We start from the raw sequence: 22,822 nt of genomic DNA, 5'->3' as shown, positions 1-22,822 counted from the left end.
TAACAGTAGCCTCTCATGAGATGGTTCAGGCTGGTTCCAGCATACCACTGTGTGAGTGAGTGTGTGAGATGAGTGTGAGTATGTGGGTGTAGGTGAGTGTATTTGAGTGTGTGTGAAGGTGTGAATGTGAATACATGAATGTGAGAATGTGGACCTGAGTGTGAGTGTGTGAGCACAAGTGTGCCCGTTTATGTGTGAGCACGCAAGTGTATGTGAATGAGTGTGTGGGTATGTACACAAAAGTCAGTGCGTTTTGGGGCTTCCTTGGTGGCTCAGTGGTGAAGGGTGTGCCTGTCCAGGCAGGAGACGTGGGTTCAACGCCTGGCCCGGGAAGAGGCCACACACCGGGAAGCAGCTAAGCCCGTGCGCCACCAGCACTGAAGCCGGCACGCTCTAGAGCCTGTGCCCTGAAGCAAGAGAAGCCACCGTCATGAGGAGCCCGTGTAGCAATGAAGACCCAGCACAGCCAATAAAGAACAGAATAAAATTATTTAAAAACATGAGCTTTAAAGGACAAAATCAGGGGCAGGCTCCAGCCCAAGAACTAGGAGGGAAGAGGCTCAGATCCGAGGGAGACTGAGACGCCCAGCACAGCAGAGCCTGGCTGGGCCCAGTCCCATCAACATTCCGGAGCAGAGGGGAAGAGGGGAGGGCTTCTGTGCGCCTAGCCTAGGTCTGGGGCTGAGTGTCTGTCTTCCCACAGCCGAGCCCCTCTCTTGTATTTCTGCTTTGGTTCCCCATCCACCAGCCTGGAAAGCATAACTGGTGTCCCTGATACGTTATTCCTCCCTCGCCTTCCTTTCCTGCAGCCAAAGGCCCTCCTCTGCACCCCAGCGCTCCTGCCTGTGTCCAGGCTCCACTGGGCCATGCCTGGGCGGTGGTTTGGAAATTTTTATGACCGATGGCCCTTTGCCCTCCAGGTCACGCTCCCTCTTGCAGAATTGTCAAGTGGATTTTTCAAAATCCAGCCCTTTCTCCCACCCCATGCTGTGTCCACACTCCTTTCTGTGGTCTGCCATGACTTAGACTTCAGCCTCATCTATACGACACCCCTGGGACCCCCACTCTGCTATCCCAAAGAAGGCGCTGGTGATGCCGTCAGCACACCCACTGCCTCTGGCTCAGTTTCACACCCCGCTTCACCACTTCCTGGGTGGAGGACTCCTGCCCTCCTTTCAGCTGGCACTGCCCACACTTCCCTCTGGGGCTGGCACAGAGAATCCTTCCCCAGACCGGTGTTTATGCGCTGCTCTCCACTGTGAGGTCTTCATGGACAGCGATCCTCACCAGCCTGGCCCCCATCTGGCACCGGGAGGTGTGAAGCTCCACGCACGGGTGCCTGTGTGAGGGCAGAGACTGGTCCTGCTGCAGAAGCTGCCTTCAGAGGCCCCCAGAGGGGCAGGGGCACCCGTGAGCCCCGTGCTGCGCTTCACTCCTAGCCGTGGTTGGCACTGCCTCTTCAAAGGCAAGTTCCAGAGGAAACAAATTAAATCTGAGTAAATATCAGGGGGTCATTATGTAAATTAAATGCATAAGTAAAAGAACATTTGTCATGAGGTCAGCAGAGAGCTGTGAAGACTGAGGTTTCCTGAGCCGGGGCTGTGGAGGAGCAGGAGGGGCAGGGTGGTGCTGGAGGTGGCATGGAGGGGGCAGTGTCACTGGGGAGACAGGCCCGTCGTTCCGAGCCCTGCCCACATGCAGACTTTAGTCCAGGCGCTTGTATCCATCCTCCTGCGTGCTCTCTGTGGTGGTCCCCACAGGAGGCCCCACCCTGCCCATTTTACAGAGGTGGCAACTGAGGCTCCGAGAGCTAAGTAGGCATGATCAGGCTATAGATGACAACATGTATGAGCCCATCTCCTAGTGTCAGGCTCCAAATCCCGACTCTCCTGCCTGGGAGCCAGAGCCCTGCTTTGGAAAGGCCCCAACAAGAGTTGGGCCGCAGCTGCTCAGGCCGCCTGGCTCTGGTCATGGGGGATACTCAGGCACACATGGGGGATCCGGGCTGCCTCCAGAGCGACTGGCTTTGCTGCCCCCCAGTCCTGCCTCTGCTTCAGAGACTTGGAGTAAGCCATAGGGTGGAGATGGTGTGACCGGGGCCACAGTCCTAGTCCCAGCTGACCCAGGGGTCCCTCTGATGCCATTCCTTCTGTCCTGCTGCTTTCTGGCCAGTCCCAAGAATGCCGCTGTGGCTCTCCCCCTCAGGAGCTCATCGGGCTCGGAGTCCCTCATGGCCACACAGAGCCATCAGCAGGTCTGGGCAGGCTCCAGGGTCCAGGAGATCCTTGGTCCTGATGTTCTCTTGGCCTGGAGCACACGTCTCTCCTTGTGGGAAAGACCACCTAGGCGTACGGGCTCCAGGGCTGAGCTCTCTGAAGGTTTCCTGGAGACCCGTCCTCCCCCAACACTGCCCCAGGAAACAGACTGCTTCTTGGGCATTTTTCATGGGTCCTAACGCAGCTTCACAGAGAAGGCAACGGCACCCCACTCCAGTACTCTTGCCTGGAAAATCCCATGGATGGAGGAGCCTGGTAGGCTGCAGTCCATGGGGTCGCTAAGAGTCGGACACGACTGAGCGACTTCACTTTCACTTTTCACTTTCACGCATTGGAGAAGGAAATGGCACCCCACTCCAGTGTTCTTGCCTGGAGAATCCCAGGGTTGGGGGAGCCTGGTGGGCTGCCATCTATGGGGTCGAACAGAGTCGGACACGACTGAAGTGACTTAGCAGCAGCAGCAGCAACGCAGCTTCAAGCCTTGCATGTCTGTTTCCATTGAGCTCCTTGTCTGATCTTCTCTCAAGCCTCCACAGTGGTTATGGCACAGTGGACAATCAGACACGTACTTGCAGAAAGCCTGAGTCAGAGGCCAGTGCCATCTCCTTGGCACTGGAGGTGGGAGGCTGCTGCTGGTCCTAGGGCAGTGAGGAATGGTGGGGGCAGCGAGGATTGGGGTCAGCCAATGGCGTCCCTCGGCCTTCCTCCCCTCCCCCTGCCTTGAGCAGGTCTGAAGATGTGGAACCCAGCTCAGAGCAGTTTCCAAGTCAACCCAGTTGAGCTGCCATTTCCAGGAGCGTGGGCTTTTCCCCACAGTGATAATTTACGAAATTAATGAAGATGCTGCATTTCACTGTGTAATGTCAGTTATTAATACTGATTGCAAATTAACAGCTGGTAATAGCATGCGTCACATTTCCATCTTCTTTCCGTTTCTAAAAGCTAGACTCTAGCATTTGGCCAGCTTGCTGTGAAGCTTCTCTGGAGCTTTGTGCACCTAATGTGATCACTCTGTAGGCTTGGGTAGGGGTCTGGCCTACCACCAGCAAGTCCCATACCTTGATGTGACACAGAGCAGAGTCTTTGACTCAGTGTGTGGCTGTGGGGTTGAACCAGCTCCGTTCAGAGCTGGGGGCTAATCTGTGAAATGGGTGTCATCTGGCAACGCCCTAGGGGTGTGTGAGGCTCAGGTGGAGTGTGTGTGACGGGACCTGCCTCTGCATGTGCACATGGTCAGGGGCTCTGACCTGCCTCCTTCCCATCCCTCCCCAGGAGCTGTTGGCTAATTGGCAGATGCGGGTAAAGAGCTCTGACTCCAGCGATCTAGGTTTGAACCCCAATCCTGCCTCTAATGGGCTGGATGACTTTTGGCCAGACATTAGCGTGTCATGGGAATTAAGTAAGACGATACGTGCCAAATGCTTAGCATGGTGCTGGCACATCAGGCCTTAATAAGCAAGTACTGTGATGATTATTCCATCATCCTCACCACATGGCTTTGTTCCTGCCATGCCTCCAAGGCAGGTTGTTTGTTGATGGCATTATCAAGGAGCAAAGTCACTGTCTTTGGGGGCCCCTTGGACATTCAAATGTGATTTTTTTGGCTAAACACTTGGAAATCACTTTTCTAGATTTGCTTCCAGTTGTTGCAGTTCAGTCGCTCAGTCATGTCCAAGTCTTTGGGATCCCATGGACTGCAGCATGCCAGGCTTCCCTGTCCTTCACCATCCCCTGGAGTGTGCTCAAACTCATGTCTGTTGAGACAGTGATGCCTTCCAACCATCTTATCCTCTGTTGCTCCCTTCTCCTCTTGCCCTCAATCTTTCCCAGCATCAGGGTCTTTTCCAATGAGTCAGCTCTTCTCATCAGGAAGCTCCAAATTGTTGGAGCTTCAGCTTCAGCAGCAGTCTTTCCAATGAATATTCAGGGTTGATTTCCTTTAGGATTGACTGGTTTGATCTTGCTGTCCAAGGGACTTTCAAGAGTCTTTAGCACCATAGCTTGAAAACATGAATCTTTGGTGCTCAGCCTTCTTGATGGTCCAACTCTCACATCCGTAATGCCTGGAAATCACTTTTCTAGGTCTGCTTCCAGATCTTACTTAAATTGAGAAGAGTCCAGGAAAACATCCAGAAATGTCTCAAAGCATGATTGTGGGTTGTTCCTCTTGCTGGCTGTGTGATGTTGATGGAGGGACTCCTCTGGTTTCAGTTTTCTCATCTGTGAAATGGGATGGTTGTCTCTTCCTCTGGAGAAGGCAATGGCAATCCACTCCAGTGCTCCTGCCTGGAAAATCCCACGGACGGAGGAGCCTGGTAGGCTGCAGTCCATGGGGTCTCGAAGAGTCAGACACGACTGAGCGACTTCACTTTCACTTTTTACTTTCATGCTTTGGAGAAGGAAATGGCAACCCACTCCAGTGTTCTTGCCTGGAGAATCCCAAGGATGGTGGAGCCTGGTGGGCTGCCGTCTACGGGGTCTCACAGAGTCAGACACAATGGAAGCGACTTAGCAGCAGCAGCAGCAGCAGTCCCTTCCTCACAGACTGTGGGGAAGGAGAACATAAAAGACACATGTAAGGATTCAGCAGCAAAAGGAGAGGGAGTTTCGGTTCTGGGCTTGCTTGCCGGGCTCTAGGGACCTAAAGGCATGGGGTGGCCTTTTGGGGCTGGTGGTCGGTTTCCTTAGGGACCTTGTGCTCAGCCTCCTCCGGGGCATGTCCAGTTTTTTCAGTGGGGTCTTGGTTCCTTCCTGAAAGGTCTGTTGGTGCAAGAAGTGAAGGAATTTAAGCCAATCCTACCTATCTTGGAGGAAGAATTGCTAAAATCAATACCAAATACCTAGTAAGTGAGAGGTGACAGGAACATCAAGCTTTATTTGTGAACATTTTAAGAATCATTAGTGTATTATGGATTCTTTAGAAATATGATCTCAGTCCATTGATGGAAAGGAATTGCAAATCAGAGGGACTATTTATTGCAGTGGGAATAAGGGGCCTGCCAGATTAAGAAAAACTACTGAAGGAGCCAGAAATTTGAAACATGAAAGACAGTAGCAGATCAACACTGCAGAATTTTATCCAAGTACTGGAACCCAGCTTGGAACAGAAGTTGGTGAGGGATTATTTTATAAACCTATTTTCATCATAACATGTGTAAAATGCAAATTTTGATCATTATGTAAATTAGTTACTTGGTGTAATTTACTTAATTCAAAGCACTTAATGCAGCGTGGTATGTTTTTTTTCCAAAGTGCCAGAGTAGACGTTTATTTTAAATTGTTTTTAATCTCGGTCTTCCAGCGTGATTATTTACAATGTTTTTCCCCTTGTGTTTGTTTTTTAAATGGAAAAGAATAGAGTTTGGGGGGAAGTGAGCATGTTGTGATCACACGATGTCCTCCTTCGCCAGGCTCCAGACAGTGGGTGTGAGTCAGGCTCACACATGGACCTCTGTGTCTGAAATGACACGCGTGTGCACATGCTGTGTGAATGTGCTCACAAGAAGTTTTCCAGACGACTCTTTCTTCTTTACAGAATCTGCTCACGTATGGTTTCGTGGCTTGTTCTGAGACCTATTTGAACAGAAAGCTCCTGGATATTATTGACCCCTATTATGGGCAGAAATCTGCTCTCTTTCTCACAGAGTTTTCAATGTCAGCCCTTCCCCTTCAGCCACTTTACAACTTTGGAATTTCCATTATCACAGAAGGGAGAGCTGACCTTTTTAGTCTTCTATTGTATCATTCGATTGTCAGGATGGCACCTCCCTTCTTGATGAGCCTCTAGAACAAGAGAGATGATTTGTTCATTTGGGAACCTTTTGGGGCCGTTTCCAGCGCTGATATAAGGTTGGGAGGGAGCTGGCAGCCACTGAACATCTATGTTGCCCTGTGGCCTGGTAGATCCTCAGTGGAGGATCACAGTGCTCCTTGGAGGCAGGTGGGGTTAGCCCTGTTTGCAGATGAAGGGATGGGCTCAGAGAAGTGGCTGCCCACGGTCGCGGGGCTTGTGAAGGGTGGGATTTGAATGCTTGCTTGTGCTTATTCTGTGGCCCCTGGAGTGTGGCCAGTGGGGCCACTGCTGTGTGCCTTTCCTTCAGCTGTATCCCTGGTCACCATGCCAAGGGTGTTGTGTTATTACTTAGGTAAGACAAGGCTGGCAGATCAGGAGACAACTCCCATTGAAAAGATAGTTTGTGACAATCCCCAGATGGAGGGGGTACACCATGCCTTGGGTGGCCACTGAGGGAGGCACCAGGGCTGATCAGGAGGCTGGGGAAGGGAAACTATGGGCAAGAGCCCTTTATGTGATTTCTATAGTAAAGAATGGGTGAAGTGGGGTAAGCAGGTTCAGAGTTGGCTGCTGCTGCTGCTGCTGCTAAGTCGCTTCAGTCGTGTCCGACTCTGTGTGACCCCATAGACGGCAGCCCACCAGGCTCCCCCGTCCCTGGGGTTCTCCAGGCAAGAACACTGGAGTGGGTTGCCATTTCCTTCTCCAATGCATGAAAGTGAAAAGTGAAAGTGAAGTCGCTCAGTCGTGTCTGACTCCTAGCAATCCCATGGACTGCAGCCCACCAGGCTCCTCTGTCCATGGGATTTTCCAGGCAAGAGTACTGGAGTGGGGTGCCATTGCCTTCTCCGCAGAGTTGGCTAATTGGAATAATTTTGGCAGACTCTGGGGCATGGGGTGTCCTGAGTTGTCTAGTACCTGGTCCTGAGATGACTGGAGCAGGTGAATAGTGGCTCAAAATGTGGGAGTCCCATGGAGGAGGTGGTCGGGGTGTGGGCTTTGGGGTGGCTGGTTTACATATGAACGGGGTGCTTTGGGGCAAGTTGTTTACTATCTTTAAGAGTTAATTATCCCTCTGAGGGGCGGTTCTCCAGGGTCAGCAAAGTGCCACATGTCAAAGCGTCTGAATACCAAAAATAAAAGACATGGTTAATACAGAGGGCAGGGTTTTGGGGAGTTGGGGGTGGGAAGTCACTCTGAAGGACTCCCAGGGCCAGCTGAGCAGCTGCGATTGTGACCAGGACAGGGAAGACCTCCTTCCCAGATGAGAACCTCAGCAAGAAGCCGTAGAACAGCAGCACTGTGCCACCACGAAAGGGGGGATAGCACTTGAGGGCCCTTCTGCTCACCTGTAGCCAGCCCCTGCCTGGGCCCTGGGGGCATTAGCTCTGGGGTGACCTTGTCACCTCATGACAGGGAGAGGCCTGCATCCTGCTTTCCTGAGAGCCGGCTGGATGCACCACACCTGTGGGTGTCTGCTCCTCTCTTTGCTGAACTCCCATGGGCCTGCTTTGTGACCACCTGACTTCCCTGGAGATGGCTTTTATCACACCCACACGGATTGATAATGCATCCGTGAAATGCAGTCTGCAAATGAAGCACACTCTTGTGTTTCTTGGCATGTGGGCGGTGCTCGGTGAACAGTGGGGCGGAGCCACTCTCTGCTGTGGGCTCAGTCTTAAATGCAAGACTGAGAGCTCCTTGAGTTCTTGAGGACAGGGCTGTCAAGTTTCCAGGTTCTGCTGTTCCCAGAGAGGCGGTCAGGAAATAGTCAAGGAAGGAGAGGGGGAGAAGGGAGTCAGGGACCCACAGCTGGGCAGCTGAGTTATGGGAGGTGGGGCACCAAGTGGATTCTGAGAAGAGGGAAAGGGCATCAGCTTCTGATCGAAGCCACAGCAGGCGGGTCTTCGTGATCTCTTACCTTGGAAATTGTGGGTGCTTCCTCCTCTGCAAACCCAGCCTCCGTCACACCCCGGTTCTGTAGCTATTCCATGAATGACATGAAAGGTGGCATTTTGAATTGGTGCTGGGGAGGGGAGTAAGCAATACGGGGAGAGAGGAGCCTGAGCAGAGGTCTTGGAGATGAATTTGAATTTGGGTAAACTATTTGAACCATGTATTTGGAGGCCAAATACAAAAGGAATTTTTCTAAAAAAGTCAGTAGAATGAAAATTGTGTCTCAGCGTTGGAAAATTTGCCAAAAATCCCCAAACACTTCTAACTGTGAACTTCTGGGTATGAGGTGGCAGCCTTTATACATACATATGTATATTACAGATGGTAAAATATTCTTTATAAGTACTCTCAGTGCTTGGACATTTCTTGGAAATTGAAAATGGTATAGGAAGCAATTTGAAATGTGTCCTTTTCATTTCAATTACTTTTCAGAAAGTATTTAAAATACTCATGACTATATGATTTTTTTTTCCCCCTGAAGGAGTAGTGAGATAGTTAGAGATATAACCTTAAATTCTGGGGGGAAAAAGCTTGCCCAATTTCAATTTCTTGTTTGCCTCCATCGGATACAGGACAATTACATTGTTGGTGAAGTTGCCCTGGGTTTTAGCCTGGTTCTTGCTTTGGTTCAGTTTGTTCCACTGACTTTGGCTGTACGTGACTCTGTGCTAGCCATGGAGACTTGGGCTTGGACAAAGACACGAGAGAGATCTAGTTCTTGCTTTCCTGGTCCTCGAGCTTTGAAACTTGGGGAACATATGAATTCTGACTTGAGGATCTGAGATGGCCTGCAGGGAGGTATGGTTTCAATTGGGCCTTGATGGAAGGATAGTAGTAGTGTTAGCAGCTCAGTCGTATCCGACCCTTTGTGACGCCATGGACCATATAGCCTGCCCGGCTCCTCTGTCTGTGGAATTCTCCAGGCAAAATACTGGAGTGGGTAGCTATTCCCTTCTCCAGGGAGTCTTCCCAAGCCAGGGATTGAACCTGGGTCTCCTGCTTTGCGGGCAGATTCTTTACCATCTGAGCCACCAGGGAAGCCCGATGCAAGGGTAGGGCTCTGTAAATTTCAAACTGGGTGAATCTCAGCTGAGAGTGTAAGTGCACACATGGGGGATGTATATGGGAGTGCTGTGGTGGTGTACTAGGTGTGTGTGTGTGTGTGGAGGGTGTCCAGGGAAGGGCAAAGAGCTTCTTTTTCTGGATTTTGGGTGTGTGGTTTCTGTTGGTGGAGGCAGGTGATGGTGATACAAAAGTAAAAATTAAAAAATGTTGCTAAGACCAGAGAGTCTCTTATGTATCAGACTAAGATGTATGGAGTTTATTTATGTTCAATAATAAAGTCTCTTGAAGGTTTATTGTTTGTTTGTGATTGATGGCTTCTTTTGAGAATATTAATTTCTGGGCAAATTTAAAAGAAATGTATTATTCATGGAAAGTTTTAGAGGAGAGCTTTATCATAAGCAGATGTGAAGTCTGCAAACATCCTGGCGGACGGCACTGGTGGGGAGGGCCACAGGGTCAGGGGGACCTCCTAGGAGGCTGTGGCTGAAGTCCCGGGGAGGAAATGATGGTGCCAGAACCTGCGAAGGGGCTGTGGAGATGGGCTTGCGCTGGGAAGTTTAGGAGGAGAGGAGAGCCCTTGGCCAGCCTGGGTGTCTGGTACTGATGTTCCCTGAGCCTGGCTGATGGGTGATACTAGAGGGAGGCTCAGGAATGTGGGGGTGTGAGCAAGAGGAAAGAGGAAGGAGCCGAAGGAGCCCGAGAGCGTCTGGAGGCCCAGAGAGAAGAGAGAGGGCTTCAAGGTCAGGTGGTCACAGGCTGGGTGTTCTGGAGAACCCATGGAAAATGAAGAGAGAGAAGGGCTGCTGTTGGTTGATGGCTTTCGCAAGAGCTTTAGAGCACTGTGGAGTGGGTGGTGGTAGGCAGAGAAGTGAGGGTTGGGACCTGGGCCCAGCATTCGGAAGCTGGTCCGTGGAGGGGAGGAGAGATGGGGCCGGGGAGGCCTGGGGCTCGGGCACTGTGTTCACCTCCTCCCTTGCAGGTGGTGGAGACTCCGGCTTCCTTGCCTGGCGGCTCCACACTTCCAGTCCTCCCTATGCCCAGTCCCCATCATGGGGCGAGCAAGGTCCTTCTTCGTTCTGCGTCCCACATGCTTCCTTCTGCAGCTTTTCACGCGCTCTCTCTGGTCAGGAGCGTTCTTCCCCTGGCAGTTTCCAGGACTGGCTCCCACCCTGACTCTGCCAGCAGTTTCCTGAACCCCAGTCTCTACTTTCTTCGCACTCACACCACTGTTGGAAATTACCTACTAGGCATGTTGTTTGTTTCCAGTCTGTTCTCCAGCCCCTGAAATGTAAGTCCTGTGCCAGCAGGACGACGATGGGCTCATTTGTTCTTGTGCCCCAGCCCCTAGGAGGGGGATCAACACAGAGAAAGCTCTCTGTGAATGTTGGAGGGAAGAAGGGATGAATGAATGTCAACAGGATGACTTGCATTGGATGGACTTCTGGGGACCAGGTCCCTTGAGGGTGGGCCAGTGCAGCTGAGGTCCATCCTGGGGTGCTCATATCAAATTCCTCACAGGAATGTACTTGCCCCTGTTCCCTAAACTGCTTCCTTTCTCTGGGGAGCAGGGTGCCTCTCCCGGGAGCCTCTCTCTGTCATCCCTGTGGGTGATGACAATGTCCTTGTTCATGGTTCTTCCCCCGCCCAGCCACTTTGGAGAGCTGTTAGCCATTTGCCTCCTCCTGCCCTTTCTGGGGCTGACGGGAGGCCCCTCTGGCCCCATCGTCTCCCTCTTTAGTGGAGATGGGTCTGGTTGGAGGAGCTGCACCAGTGAAGGTGGGATGGGCTGGCCAGTCTGCACAGAGAGGTCCCAGTGGAAGGGCCTGGGCCAAGGTCCAGACCTCTGTAGGGGGCAGGGGGCTCCTGGGATGGTCACTCTGGTACCCTGAGAGCAGCCCCATCTCTCTGGTTATCTAACTTCTTGGGGAATTCTCCCTTTTTGGGGAGCAGTGGTGGGCAGCTGACTTTGTTGGGGGATGGGGGTATGGTGGCGTTACAAACTCAGTCTTACAGGGAGGAAGGGACTTTTGCTGGAGAAGCAGGCCTCCTTGGCCCCATTCCTGGGGAACAGCAGGCAGGCGGCAAAGTTTACTTGTGCTCTTGACTGTCATTCTGTCCCCAGCCACCCTCCCAGGTGCAGCTGAGCACTGATTTCAGAGGCTGAGAGCTGACCTTTTCAACCTAGTGGGAGCAGGCAGCTGTAGCCAGGGGCTGTGGTCCCGTGGGAGCGCTGCCTTCAACCTGCATCACTTATTCCAGGTATGAGGAGCCAGCCGCTGGCAGGGAGCTTAAACTCTCTCTGATGGCTCGGCTCCATCAGGGGCTGCCCAAACAGAAGGCGGAAACCCAGCAGCTCAGGGGCTGCAGTGCGCGAGCTCTGTGGGCTTGTGTTCTCTGTGTGTGCATGCCTCTGTGTGTACCTGTGGGTCCCAAGACAGTTGCCACCCCATATGGCACCTCCTATTCCCTGAGGAAATGAAGCAGTCTTGTGAGTTGAGATGGATTTTGGCAGGGGGACCTCAGGGAAGAGACTGGAGTGGACTTCTCCCCCAGCTTGTGAGAACTGGTCATGCTGGCGTGACACATGAGGATCCTGGACCCCTACCAGCCTCATGGACCTGTGGGCGCACACACAGCCATGTTGGAGCCCTCATTGCACATATGCTCATGTAAAGCATGGCTCTGCAGATGTGGCCAGTCTCTGCCACTTTAAAGATTTGCAGTGGCCTTGAAAGGCACCGGAAGTGGGGTGGGAGCTGGTAGATGGTGGATCTCAGAGTACTACCTTCATGCGAGTCCCATCACTATGCTCAGCTCTGGGTCAGAGCCAAGGCCATGGGGCAGTGAGGACTGTAAGTGTCCAGGTGAAGGGATAGGGCTTCAGAAGCTACCAGTGTCCTCCCTGGACTGGCTAACACTCAGTACCCCATGTGGGGAAGCTGTGTGTTGGAGTGACTTTTTACGATACAGGCCTTGCTCTTTCAGTGAACTTTTCATAAGGCGTATTAGATATGATGCATCTGATGAATTTGGTTTATCAGTTAGTTATTTCTGAGAAGCAGACCATCCCTGGAATTAGTGGCTTAGAACAAGTCATTTATAAATAGTCGTTTTTGTGTATTTGTGAGTGTGTGTGTTTGTATGTGTGTGTGAGTCTGTAGATCTCTTCAGTTCAGTTCAGTTCAGTCGCTCAGTTGTGTCCAACTCTTCTGGTCTCACTGGAGCATCTGAATTCACGTAGCCCGGGGTAGTTGCCTGGTCCACCTGATCCTTCTCCACATGTGTCTGCATCCCTCTGGAGGCTAGCCGAGGGCTCTTCTCCTGGTGGTGGCAGAGTCTGAGGGTGGAAACAGAAATGCCCACTTACTCTAACCTCTGCTTGTACCAAGTAATAGCGGTCTTATGAGTCAAAGCAGGTCCTGTGGTTGTGTGTAGGGGCTGGAAGTGTCTTCAAAGTGGCAGGGCAAGAAGCACGGTAATAGGGAGGCCCGAGTGCAGCTCGTCTCCTGTGTTTGGACCATTGCTTACACTGCATTGGTTAAAAGACAGTTTCTCAGGCAGACCTGCACTGGAACTTTCTGAGATGACCCATCACATATGGTCTATATTTGTGCTATTCAATATGGTAACCACCATCCAGATGTGGCCATTGAGTATTTAAAATGTGGCTAGTGTGACCAAGGAACTGAATGTGTGATTTTATTTAATTTTGATGAAACTAAGTTTAAATTTAAATAGCTACAGGTGGCTAGTAACAGCCCAGATTGAGGGGGGAACATCATGGATCATTTGGGCACAAGCTGTTGTGTGCCTGGCGCAGGAGGCCACTGCTGATTTGAACGTGGGTGTTTGCTGGGTACTGAGATATTCACAAGCTTACCCTTAGCAGGCGCGGACTGTGCCGTGTGCTCAGGAGAGGGAGGGGCCAGGGTTGACACCGGGGCCTGAATTGTTCAAGTTGGGGTGTTGCATTTCTGGTCCTCGAGCCATCTCTGCCCATGTGTCCTGCCATTGCCTCTGATAGGTGAAGAAGCTCTGAAGAACCTCTTCACACTTTTCTTTCTAAGGCTAAAGATATCTAGGGTCCCAAGCAGGTTGGTGGGGACTGCATAGCCTCTCTGGGGGATCCAAGGGTTATTGACAGCCTAGAGCCTGTGTGTTGGGAGCCCCTGATGCTGGGGCAGATGTAAGCCACTGTGTGGTCCTCCACTGGTCACCTTTGCGGGGGAGTTCGGGGGCTTGATGCAGAGGGCCCATCCTGCTGCTTGGTACCCTTGAAACCCTCGTGCTTTGTCAGGCAGGCATCTCTGGGCACATGTTTGTGCTGCGGGGCCCAGGCTGATGATGGACAATGCTGGCTGAGGTCATGGCTGGGCTAGAACACGTGAGCATGAATGTCAGTCAAACATTTGCGATCTCTCGGGCTCTCATCTGGGGACTGCCGTGTCCTCTGATGGACAGTTAGGAGGTCAGCTCTCTGTGGATCCCAGATGCAGGCCCCTGAGATGCAAGCAGGGGGTAGCTTCATGAACTGTGGTTCCTCACAGTCCTCTGAAAATGACAGTCAGGGACTTTCATTCCCAGCAGACAGATGAAAACACTGAGGCACAAAGTAGATGGATGGTTTGCCTGGGTGTTAAGGGGCTGCTCTAGGCTGTACGCATCTGAGCCTGCGGCAGGTGCTCAGACCTGTTCCAGGGCTTCCCCTTGTGACGGGAAATAGGGACCCTGTGCACCCGCCCCCCGGAGCCCCAGTTATGACTCCACGATGCTGTGGCCTCCTGCCTGGCACTGCGCTTGGCTTTCCGTGGCCATTCTTGTCATATCCAGCTAGGACTAGACTTACTGTTGAGCCTGACCTCTTGGCAAGATGGGCAGGGAAGAGACCACTGCTTGCATGCTGCAGCTTGCATGGTGCCTGGCACATGTAGAGTTCAAGAATATTTGTGGAATAGGCATGAAGTGAAAGTTTGTGAAAAAATGATTGGTTGGAAAAACAATTGGGTTGAATTAACACTGTATAGTTTGAATTTGGGTGACTGGCTGGGCCAGAGTGTGCCCAGGGAAGCCTATCGACAGCCCAGGTGCTGGAGGAAGACAGTTTGTGTGATTCAGGCTGGCCCAGAGTGTCCCCTGGAGGAGGTGGCTCGGGGGCAGGGCCTGCCTTTGGGAGCTGGGATACAGATATGGACCAGATAAAGGAAACATCCCAGGTCTGAAAAAGTGGCCTATGAACTGAGACTCTGGGCTGCAAGAGATAGAAATCCAGATCAAGTTGGCTCAGGTGGGAAAGGGTGTTTTTTGACTCGTGAAACTGAACAGTCCAGGGGAAGCAGGCTTCATAGATGGATCCAGAGGCTTGAATGACATCAGCAGGACTGTACCCTACTCTCGGACCTGCTTGCTGGGTCCATTTTTGGGCAGATCACCTTTTGGAGAAGTCAGATGCTCATGCAAGGCTGCTGCTGAGAGATTTGGTCCTAATTAAAAAATGTTCAGCAGTGCTTGCCATCACAAGAGTAAGTTTTCACCAATGAGCGACATAGCTGGGCCCCAAACTCCTTCTGGACCCCTGCTCCCTGGTGATTCATTCCAGCTCCTCATGGTCCCCTCCCGCCCTGGGCTTTCATTCTCCCCTCTTGGTGACCGCAGGGGAAACAGCAGACCTGTCTCTCAGATGCTCCACCAAAATGCCAGGGTGGCGCCCAGTCCAGGACCATCCCGGACTATCTGCTCACCTCTGATCCAGTCAGGATGTGCAGTTCTCATTGGACTTGAGGGGCAGTCATTTCAGCTGGAAAAAGAGGGGATGAGGAAAGTTCATCTAGGAAAATCAAGTGTCTGGAACAAGACCGTGCCCCAGACCTCAGGGCTGGAGGGTGAGGGTACAGGGTATTCAATTATAAGATTGGGGCAGGGACCAAGATTGGAACCACGCAAGGCCAGGTCAGTCAGTGGCCTTAGCTCATCACTGAGGGTCAAGGAGTCACAGCCCTGGGGAGCAGAGCCAGGTAGAGGGATTGGGGGTCCAGGGTTAGGGGCCACCACCACATATAGCAACCAAGACAGAACTGCCAGGACTTTCACTCCTATTGGATGAAAAAAATAGGGAGAGAAAGGGAAATTTTCACGCAGGACAGTTTTTGGCTCCAGAACCTGTTGGTGGCAGGAAGTGCTCCCTGCGGTGGGAGACACTTACCCAGGGGCTGGATGCTGGTATAGAATGTTGGCACCAAATAGACGTCTTGCATTCCTTTGTTCATTGGTCCACGGAGGCAGACTTGAGTCCTTGTGGAAGGCTTATATGGGGGGGTAGTAGTGTTAGACACCCTCCAAGTCCCTTCCTGCTTAAAGATGGTTCTCTCCCCTCCTCTTCTCCACTGCTCAGATATCCGCGGGCTCCAAAGCTTTCTGGACCAGGCCTCGAGGCTGGGCCTTGACGTGTCTTTACAAAAGGTGGACAAGAACATTAGCCACGTGTTCACCAGCCTGTTCACCACGATGAAGACGGAGGAGCTGAACCGCTACCGAGATACGCTGCGCCGTGCCATCCTGCTGCTGAGCCCGCAGGGGGCGCACTCCTTCATCAACGAGGTAGGTGATGGGGCCTGGGGCCCCAGGAGCTCTGCCCAGGGCTCCCTGCGGGGTGACGCAGGTGGGCCGCGGGTGCTGTCTGCTCGGGCATGGCTGGAATGGGTGTTGGAAGCCCTGGATGCTGGGCCCACAGCTCATACCACAAAGGGGGAGCCCCCAGCACAACTTGGCTCCCACCTGGTCCCTGACAAGTGGTGCAACGTCTGCCCAGATGCTGAGAGGCTTGGGGCTGCTAGAGGGAAGCCTGCTTATAGGTCACTGCCAGGGATTTCTGTGGCAAAGTCAGGCCTTTGTTGCTGTTTGTTTCCTTTTAAGTTTCCTCTCTTTGTTGACAGGCATAAGCCTCTAGGGATAAAAGAGATTTCCAGCTCTCTGCAGAGGTGGGCTGCTCTTCTTGGGGATGTGTTCACACCTGGAGGACGTGTCGTTTGCATATGCTTGCACGTGTGCTTACTTTTTTGGTGCCTGGGATAATCAATGCTTTATTTTCTAAACACCTCTATGAGGGGTTAGGACCTTCTAATGAAGACAGGGCCCGCAAGTGTTTGGGAACAGACAACTAGAAATACCCTATGAGCCAATTGATCGGTGGGACCTGGTGATCTAAAGGCAAAGAAGTGACAGTCTGGAGTTGGACTCCCGCCTCTCTGGCCTGGGTGGACTTGGGACTGAAGGAATTAGGGTACTGCCGAACGCTTCCTGCGGCTTTCTTTCTAAGCCCGGTCACTTTGTTGGCCCTCTCTGAATGTTAAATGAAGTGAATGGCAGAATTATCCTAATTCCACTTGATGTCCTTTGCTTGCTTCCTCTGCTTTCCCCTCTAATTAATTATTACTCAAAATCCTACCTCATGTATCAGGAGCCAGCACGAAGCCCACTGCTGGAGAGCTTAAAATTCGGGCATGCTTAATTTCATGCAGTTGGCCGGCCGCCATGCTGCTTTGAGCTAATCAGGCCCCGGATCACGCTGGTGGTCCAGCCAGACTGTGAGGTCTGGGCGGCGGCCGGCATCTTCACCAGAACACACTTCCCTGTATGAAGTGACTCAGGCCAGTCATGGGCAGGCGAGGATTAGCAGCACTAATGCGTTCGAGGCTTTCTCAGAACGTTCCTGCCTGTGTCCTGGCCGGTGTCTGCCCCTAGGCAAGCTTTTCTCCTTGCTGAATTCCGTCCACTCTCGGAGTCTGCTCTGGGCTGGTGTCTGCCAGTGGCGCCAGGCTCCACCCCTCTCTCTTCTCGCCAATCCCTTGCCTCTTCTCCTTGCTTGCAAGTAGGAAAAACGTTGGTTTTGGAGGTAAGGGACTTTGGAGTCAAGTCCAGCTCCCCCCCTGACTCTGTGTGACCCTGAGTGATTTGCTTCACCTCTGAAACTTCAGTATCTTTATCGGAAAGTAGGGATGGAGGGGGTGACGGACACAGAGCTTCTCAAGAAGCATCCGTGCTCATACAGTGTTCACACTCAGCATTTCCCTTCCAGAGGAATTCAGCTCCCCACTCTCTTTCTAGGCCCTACAAGGATTTACCACAGAACCAAGATGGGCCTAAAGATAGCATTTCCAAGTGGTTAATTATGCAGACTCCTGCAGGGTTGGATGCACATGACTTGGCTTTGGCCGGTTGGCTTCTTGATCCCCCAGAGCTTGTTTGCAAAGCCTTTACTTTGCTGGGTGTGCAGAGCTGGGGTTGCCCGGAGAGTGGCTGCTCTTAATATTGGGCAAGAATGACAAGGAGGGAGAGATGGCAGGAGTCCGTGGGGGTTGGACAGCCCCTGGGCTTCATGGCCTCCATCTCCAGCCCCTCAGAGTCTTGGTCTCTGGTGCCATATACCTGCTGTCAAGAGGAGGGATTGCCATCATTTCCTGGGTGCCCACCACAGCCTGGCGTTCTGTGTGCCTTCTCTAAGCCTCACACTTTGAAAATGAGGCAACTGGAGCTGAAAAAGTTAAATGACTTGCTTAAAGTCACGCAAGCAGCCATCAGGGTTTAATCAGGACTCAAGCCCAGACTGACCCACTCCAAAGCCCCTGTATGCCATGTTGCTCTGTATGACTACAGGCACATCTCGCCTTATTACGCTTCCCAGATACTGTGTTTTTTGCCAGTTGAAGGTTTGGGGCAACCCTGTGCTGTCAGATGATAGTATCTTTTAGCAATGAAGTATCTTTTAATTAGGGTATATACATTGTGTTTTTAGACGGAATGCTATTGCAGACCATAGAATACAGTATGGTGTAAATGTAACTTTTATATATCTGGAGAAACAAAAAAATTTGTGTGACTCATTTTATTGTACTATTTGCTCTATTGGGGTAATCTGGAACTGAATCCATGCTCTCTCTGAAGTCTGCCTCTATGGAAAATACAAGCGTAGACGTTACTGTATTGGGTAAAACTCTGCTGTGCTGGTTTCAGCTGCACAGCCGAGTGCTGTGGGCAGGTATAATTCAGTTGCCTCTGTCGGGGGTCTGATGGAAGTTTTTAGGGTGCTTATGCCCAAAGAATTTTAGTGTATCTACTAAGCATGGTAGAGGAAGGACTCTGGACTGTGGAGGTGAACGTGACCTGAATGGCTGGCTAGCTTAGCAGGTCCCTTAAGAGAGACTTGATGATGCCAATCCTGGAACAAAACCTCTATTCACTGCTCCCAGGCATTGCTTGGGCTTTTCAAGCAGAGTAACCCAGCCTCTTCTTTGTGATGACAAGGACAGAGGATGTTCACAAGGGTGTCCCACTGCCAGGACATGTCCTGAATTTTACAAAAGATAAGACGTTGGTGTGGGGAAGTAAATGGCCTGACCACCCTTACATTGTTGATGATGTGTTGATGTCGGACAGTTAGGGATGGGCCAGTTACAGTGGGGGTGGGTGATGTGGCCCTCCCAGCTGTAAGTCCTTCCCTCCCCTGCTCAAAGAGCCTGGCTGATGGGAGTAAGGGAGGACAGGGTCCTGCTTGACTCTTTCACATTTTGCTACATGTGAATCTGTTGGGTGGACTGGCATTTTCATGGTCGTAAATGTCAAATTCTATATGACGTGGACATGGCTGTCTGGGACCTGCCAGGCTGTTCATATGCTATGCTGGGAGCCACTTCCCTGTCCAGCATCCACGCACACTCAGTCCCTGCAAGGAGTTTGGCCTGGGAGCCCATGTACTGCTGGCCCATCTGTGATCCCACTTGCTAGGGGCTACCTTGACCAGGGTTTGTGAGCTTGGAGAATCTAGCCTTGATGGCAGGTGAGTCAAATGAAGTGCTGTAGGCCAAGGCACTGGAGTCCGCCGTGGGGCCCTGTGGGCTCATATAACAGGCCCTATCCCTGAGGGCTTGAGTGGTAAAGAATCTGTCTGCAGTGCAGGAGATGGGAGACATGGGTTGGATCCCTGGGTCAGGAAGATCCCCTGAAGGAGGGCATGGCAACCCACTCAAGTATGCACCTGAAAAATACCATGGACAGAGGAGTCTGGTGGGGTGCAGTCCTTGGGGCCGGGCCACGAAGAGTCAGACATGACTAGGCACACACACATCTCAAGTTTCCCTCAGCTTTTATCTCTCAGCACTGTATCCACATTTCCTCCTCTGAGATCTCTCTCTCTCTTTTTTTTTTAAATCACAGTCTTAACAATTACTGCATCAGTGCATTATCTTTAAAAGGCTCCCCTTGGGGATACTGGGCTCAGAGGTGACAGAACTCTGGCCTCCCGGTTCCAGACCTGGAGACCCCTGTGAGGCTGCCCTGGGTGGGCAGTAAGGACACAGGCCATGGAGGGGAGCTTTCTGTGGGCTCAGCACTGGGGCTCCCTTAGTGAGCAGAGGCGGCACCTCCCAGTCATCCCTAATTGGGGCTGAGCTGGACTCACTGTGAGCCTCACTTCTTCTCTGGGCCATTGCTGCTAAGCAGGCATTCCGGAGGATGGTGACAGCAATCTCTGATGCTATACTCGATGTAACCTGTCAGCCCAAACCACCAGCCAGGGAAGGCGGTGGCAGTCCTGAAGTAATCAAGGGGACAGCTGCTGAGAGGGGCTGAGGGTAGGGATCTTGTTCCTGGCCACCGGAGCCCTCCCCTCTGCTCAGAAGTTCCTTCTCTCTCTCTCTGTTTCACAAACAGATGAAATATTTTAATAGCTTTCATTTAATTCATTTGTGAAATCCCCCCAAACTGGTATTTTGATTAGAGTTGCTTTGGATTTATAGATTAATTTTGGGAGAAATAGTAACTTTACAATACTTCTTATTCAGTAACATGTATTTCTTCATTTTTTTAAAAGCTTTCTTTAATGTCCTTCAGTGAGCTTTTGTAGTTTAAGTTCAATTTGTGTACTTATTAAAATATATGTTTCGCAGTGCAAAATGTTTGAAAACGGCTGGAATAAGGAGTTAATTAGGAGTTAAAAGAGCACATTTAGTATATATACAAAGGAGTAATAATTCCATGATCCTGGACTTATTAATTTTTTGTATATTGCTTTCTTTCTGCTGCAGGCTTTTGTTTAGGAAAGGAGCTCCTTCTTTAATTTGTCTAGCATTTAATGAGTCTGAGTGCTGGGCTGAGTTCTGTGTGTGTGTTAGTCACTCAGTCGTGTCAGACTCTTTGCAACCCCATGGATTGTGGCCCGCCAGGCTCTTCTGTCCATGGAATTCTCCAGGCAAGAATATTGGAATTGATTAACATTTCCTTCTCCAGACCAGGTTCTGCGGTGGGTACTAAAGCTACTGTCTCTGCTCTCAGGGGTCCCCCAGCTTGGTGGGGAGGACAGAGGTGTTAACAGCCCCCCTCACCTATAAAAAGCAGAGGTGTGGACCAGGTTCTGTGAGAGCTCTGAGGTTGGAGCTATGCCCTCTGGTCCAGGAGAGGTGGAGTGGTCAGGGGGCCAGGCCTCCCTGGAGTGAGGGACACTGGGTCTGGATCTCTAGGAATGAAATCTCATCAGCTTCATGGTCAAGGTGAGGCTGGAGACAGGGCTCTGGAGAGCCCCAGTGTCTTCAGGGTCACACGTGTGGTGTGGTTGCAGCAGCGGGTGTGTTGGGCAGGGAGTGGTGAGGCTGAGGCTGAGAAGGCAACAGGAAGGGGCTCCCTAGTCCAGGGGTGGGAGATCCGAACTTCAGGACTGCTTTGTTCTTGGGGTCCTTTCCAGGGTTTTCAAGATCAGTTGTCTATAGTGGGCTCTATAAGCTTAGCCCCTATTCTGTTGGGAGATGTGAATGTCTTACTGTTGTTTCTTCTCCAGGTCAGGTTTGATGCAGAGCACTCCAGTCCACAGTCCATTTTGGCCCTGGGCTTCATCTCATCTTCTTGGAGGAGATTCTGTCCATCCATGTGTCCATCTGTCCATCCACCTGTCCATGCATCCGTGAGTCCTTCCATCCATCTGTCCGTCTATCCACACAGTCATCCATCCATCCAGTACAGACTGGGTGTCTGCTATGGACCAGGAACCGTATCAAGTACGAGCTGGAAACGCAGTGATGGTGCCTTTTCCTGGAGACCTGATGTAGCATCACACGCTGTGGCTACACTGTGGCAGTGGTCCTGCTGGGCATGTGCGCTGGTGACCGAGAGGGGGCGCCTCAGGGCCCTCCTCCACCAGGGCCTCCTCTGGGTGTACGTGGGACTCCAGGACTTTCCTTCCAGGTCTCATCCACCGTTTCTCCGCTTCTGTTTGTAACTGTACGGGGCTCCCTCTTTCCTTTTGTATCCTCTTTCTTTCTCTCTTCTCCCTCCCCGTCTCTTTTGTTTTACTGGGAAAAGTAGAAAAATTAAGCTCTCTCAAGCATTTATGGAGAAGAATTGCCAGTGCTTGCTCACAGTTCACGAGGCAGGCACTGTCCACGCCCTGCCGTCCACGCACCGTCCAGCTCCGTGGGGCCTCTTCCTCCCACTGGAATGTGACCTCCTCGAGGGCAGGGACTGAATGTGTCCACTGTTTTATCTTCCAAGAGCAGCACAGGTCTTGGCCCACAGTGGCTGTTGAGGGAATGAACGGATGGATATTTTATATTTCTTACCTTCAGTGGAAAGCTGTATTTTTCTGTATGTGCCTCCGTTGCCTGTTTTGGGCTGGTCCTCAAGTCCTTGGCCAGCTTATCCTCAAGGGCTTTGATCTTAAAACTTCTGCTTTTGGGAAGGCTTAAGTTTGCTTCAGAACCATGCCTTGGCCTGGTCTTGGTTCCTTGGTCAGCGAATGGGGTAGGCTGTACCTGTGGGTGGCACGGGGTACCCCGGGAAAGAGTGGTGTGCAGGGAGGCGAGTGGATCAGGAGAGGCCTGACAGTAAGTAACTCTGCAGACAGATTGGACGACTGGACACACACACACACACACACAAACACACACACACGGACACAGGCTGACAGAGTGATACTAGCCAACCAGCCACATACACCGGTACGAGCAGACCATCAGACTAACTAGCACAGTGCAAGAGACACTGACCTGTGCACATACACAACCGCGCACGCGCACACACACACACACACACCCTGAGAGGCATTGCTGGTGGCAGAGCAGTCTGGGGAAGGCGTTGAAATGCTGGGAGATAAACAGTGGCACTCAGGGATGGCTGCAGCTGATGGCATTTGCCTTTGCTATTCGCATGATCTCTGTAGTCGCTTTCTGCAGCGAGAAGGATGGGAGAAAGGACAGCGAGGGGAATGGCCTGTTGGTGGGACAGCTCCCCGTGGCTCTGGGAGTGGCGATTGTCTTTCTCCCAGGCTGGGAGGAGGGGGTGAATGTGAAGGGACAAAGGTGGACAGCACCGTTTCCGGCGTCCCTCCCCACCCGCCACAGGACTGGCTTCCCAGGCAGCGAGTGTGGCCGGAGGCCAGTTTAATCTTTCTAGGAGCACAGTCTAGCTGGGAAAGATTGAAGGCGGGAAGAGAAGGGGACACAGAGGATAAGATGGTTGGATGGCATCACCAACTCGATGGACATAAGTTTGAGCAAGCTCTGGGAGTTGGTGATGGACAGGGAAGCCTGGTGTGCTGCACTCGGACGTGACTGAGTGACTGAACTGAGAAGCACAGTCGGGGTTAATGCCTGGCTTCAAATCAATTGCTTCTCAGAGTTTGCTGCAGTGAGTGAATTCACTCCCACAATTTGAATATAAAGATGGCACTTTTTAATACATTCATAGCAAAGGTAAA

At 51.8% G+C, this 22,822-nt stretch overlaps 1 protein-coding gene across 5 annotated transcripts in view; it reads left to right on the top strand.

The window, feature by feature from the left end:
- GRID1 (glutamate ionotropic receptor delta type subunit 1) overlaps positions 1-22,822 on the top strand; it is a 692,098-nt gene that overhangs the window by 194,054 nt on the left and 475,222 nt on the right. For 4 of the 5 annotated variants that reach the window (XM_061405545.1, XM_061405544.1, XM_061405547.1 and 1 more), the window contains 2 exons: positions 15,476-15,681; positions 20,909-21,031. In XM_061405545.1, coding sequence (XP_061261529.1) covers positions 15,476-15,681; positions 20,909-21,031 — 329 coding nt within the window. The remainder of the gene's footprint in view (positions 1-15,475; positions 15,682-20,908; positions 21,032-22,822) is intronic. The other variant, XM_061405546.1, reaches the window with a different exon arrangement.

This window comes from Bos javanicus, chromosome 28 (assembly GCF_032452875.1).
Source record: "Bos javanicus breed banteng chromosome 28, ARS-OSU_banteng_1.0, whole genome shotgun sequence".
In the NCBI taxonomy this organism is placed as follows: Eukaryota; Metazoa; Chordata; class Mammalia; order Artiodactyla; family Bovidae; genus Bos; species Bos javanicus.
Note: the sequence above shows the minus strand (reverse complement) of the source record. Positions and strands in the feature narration are given on the sequence as shown.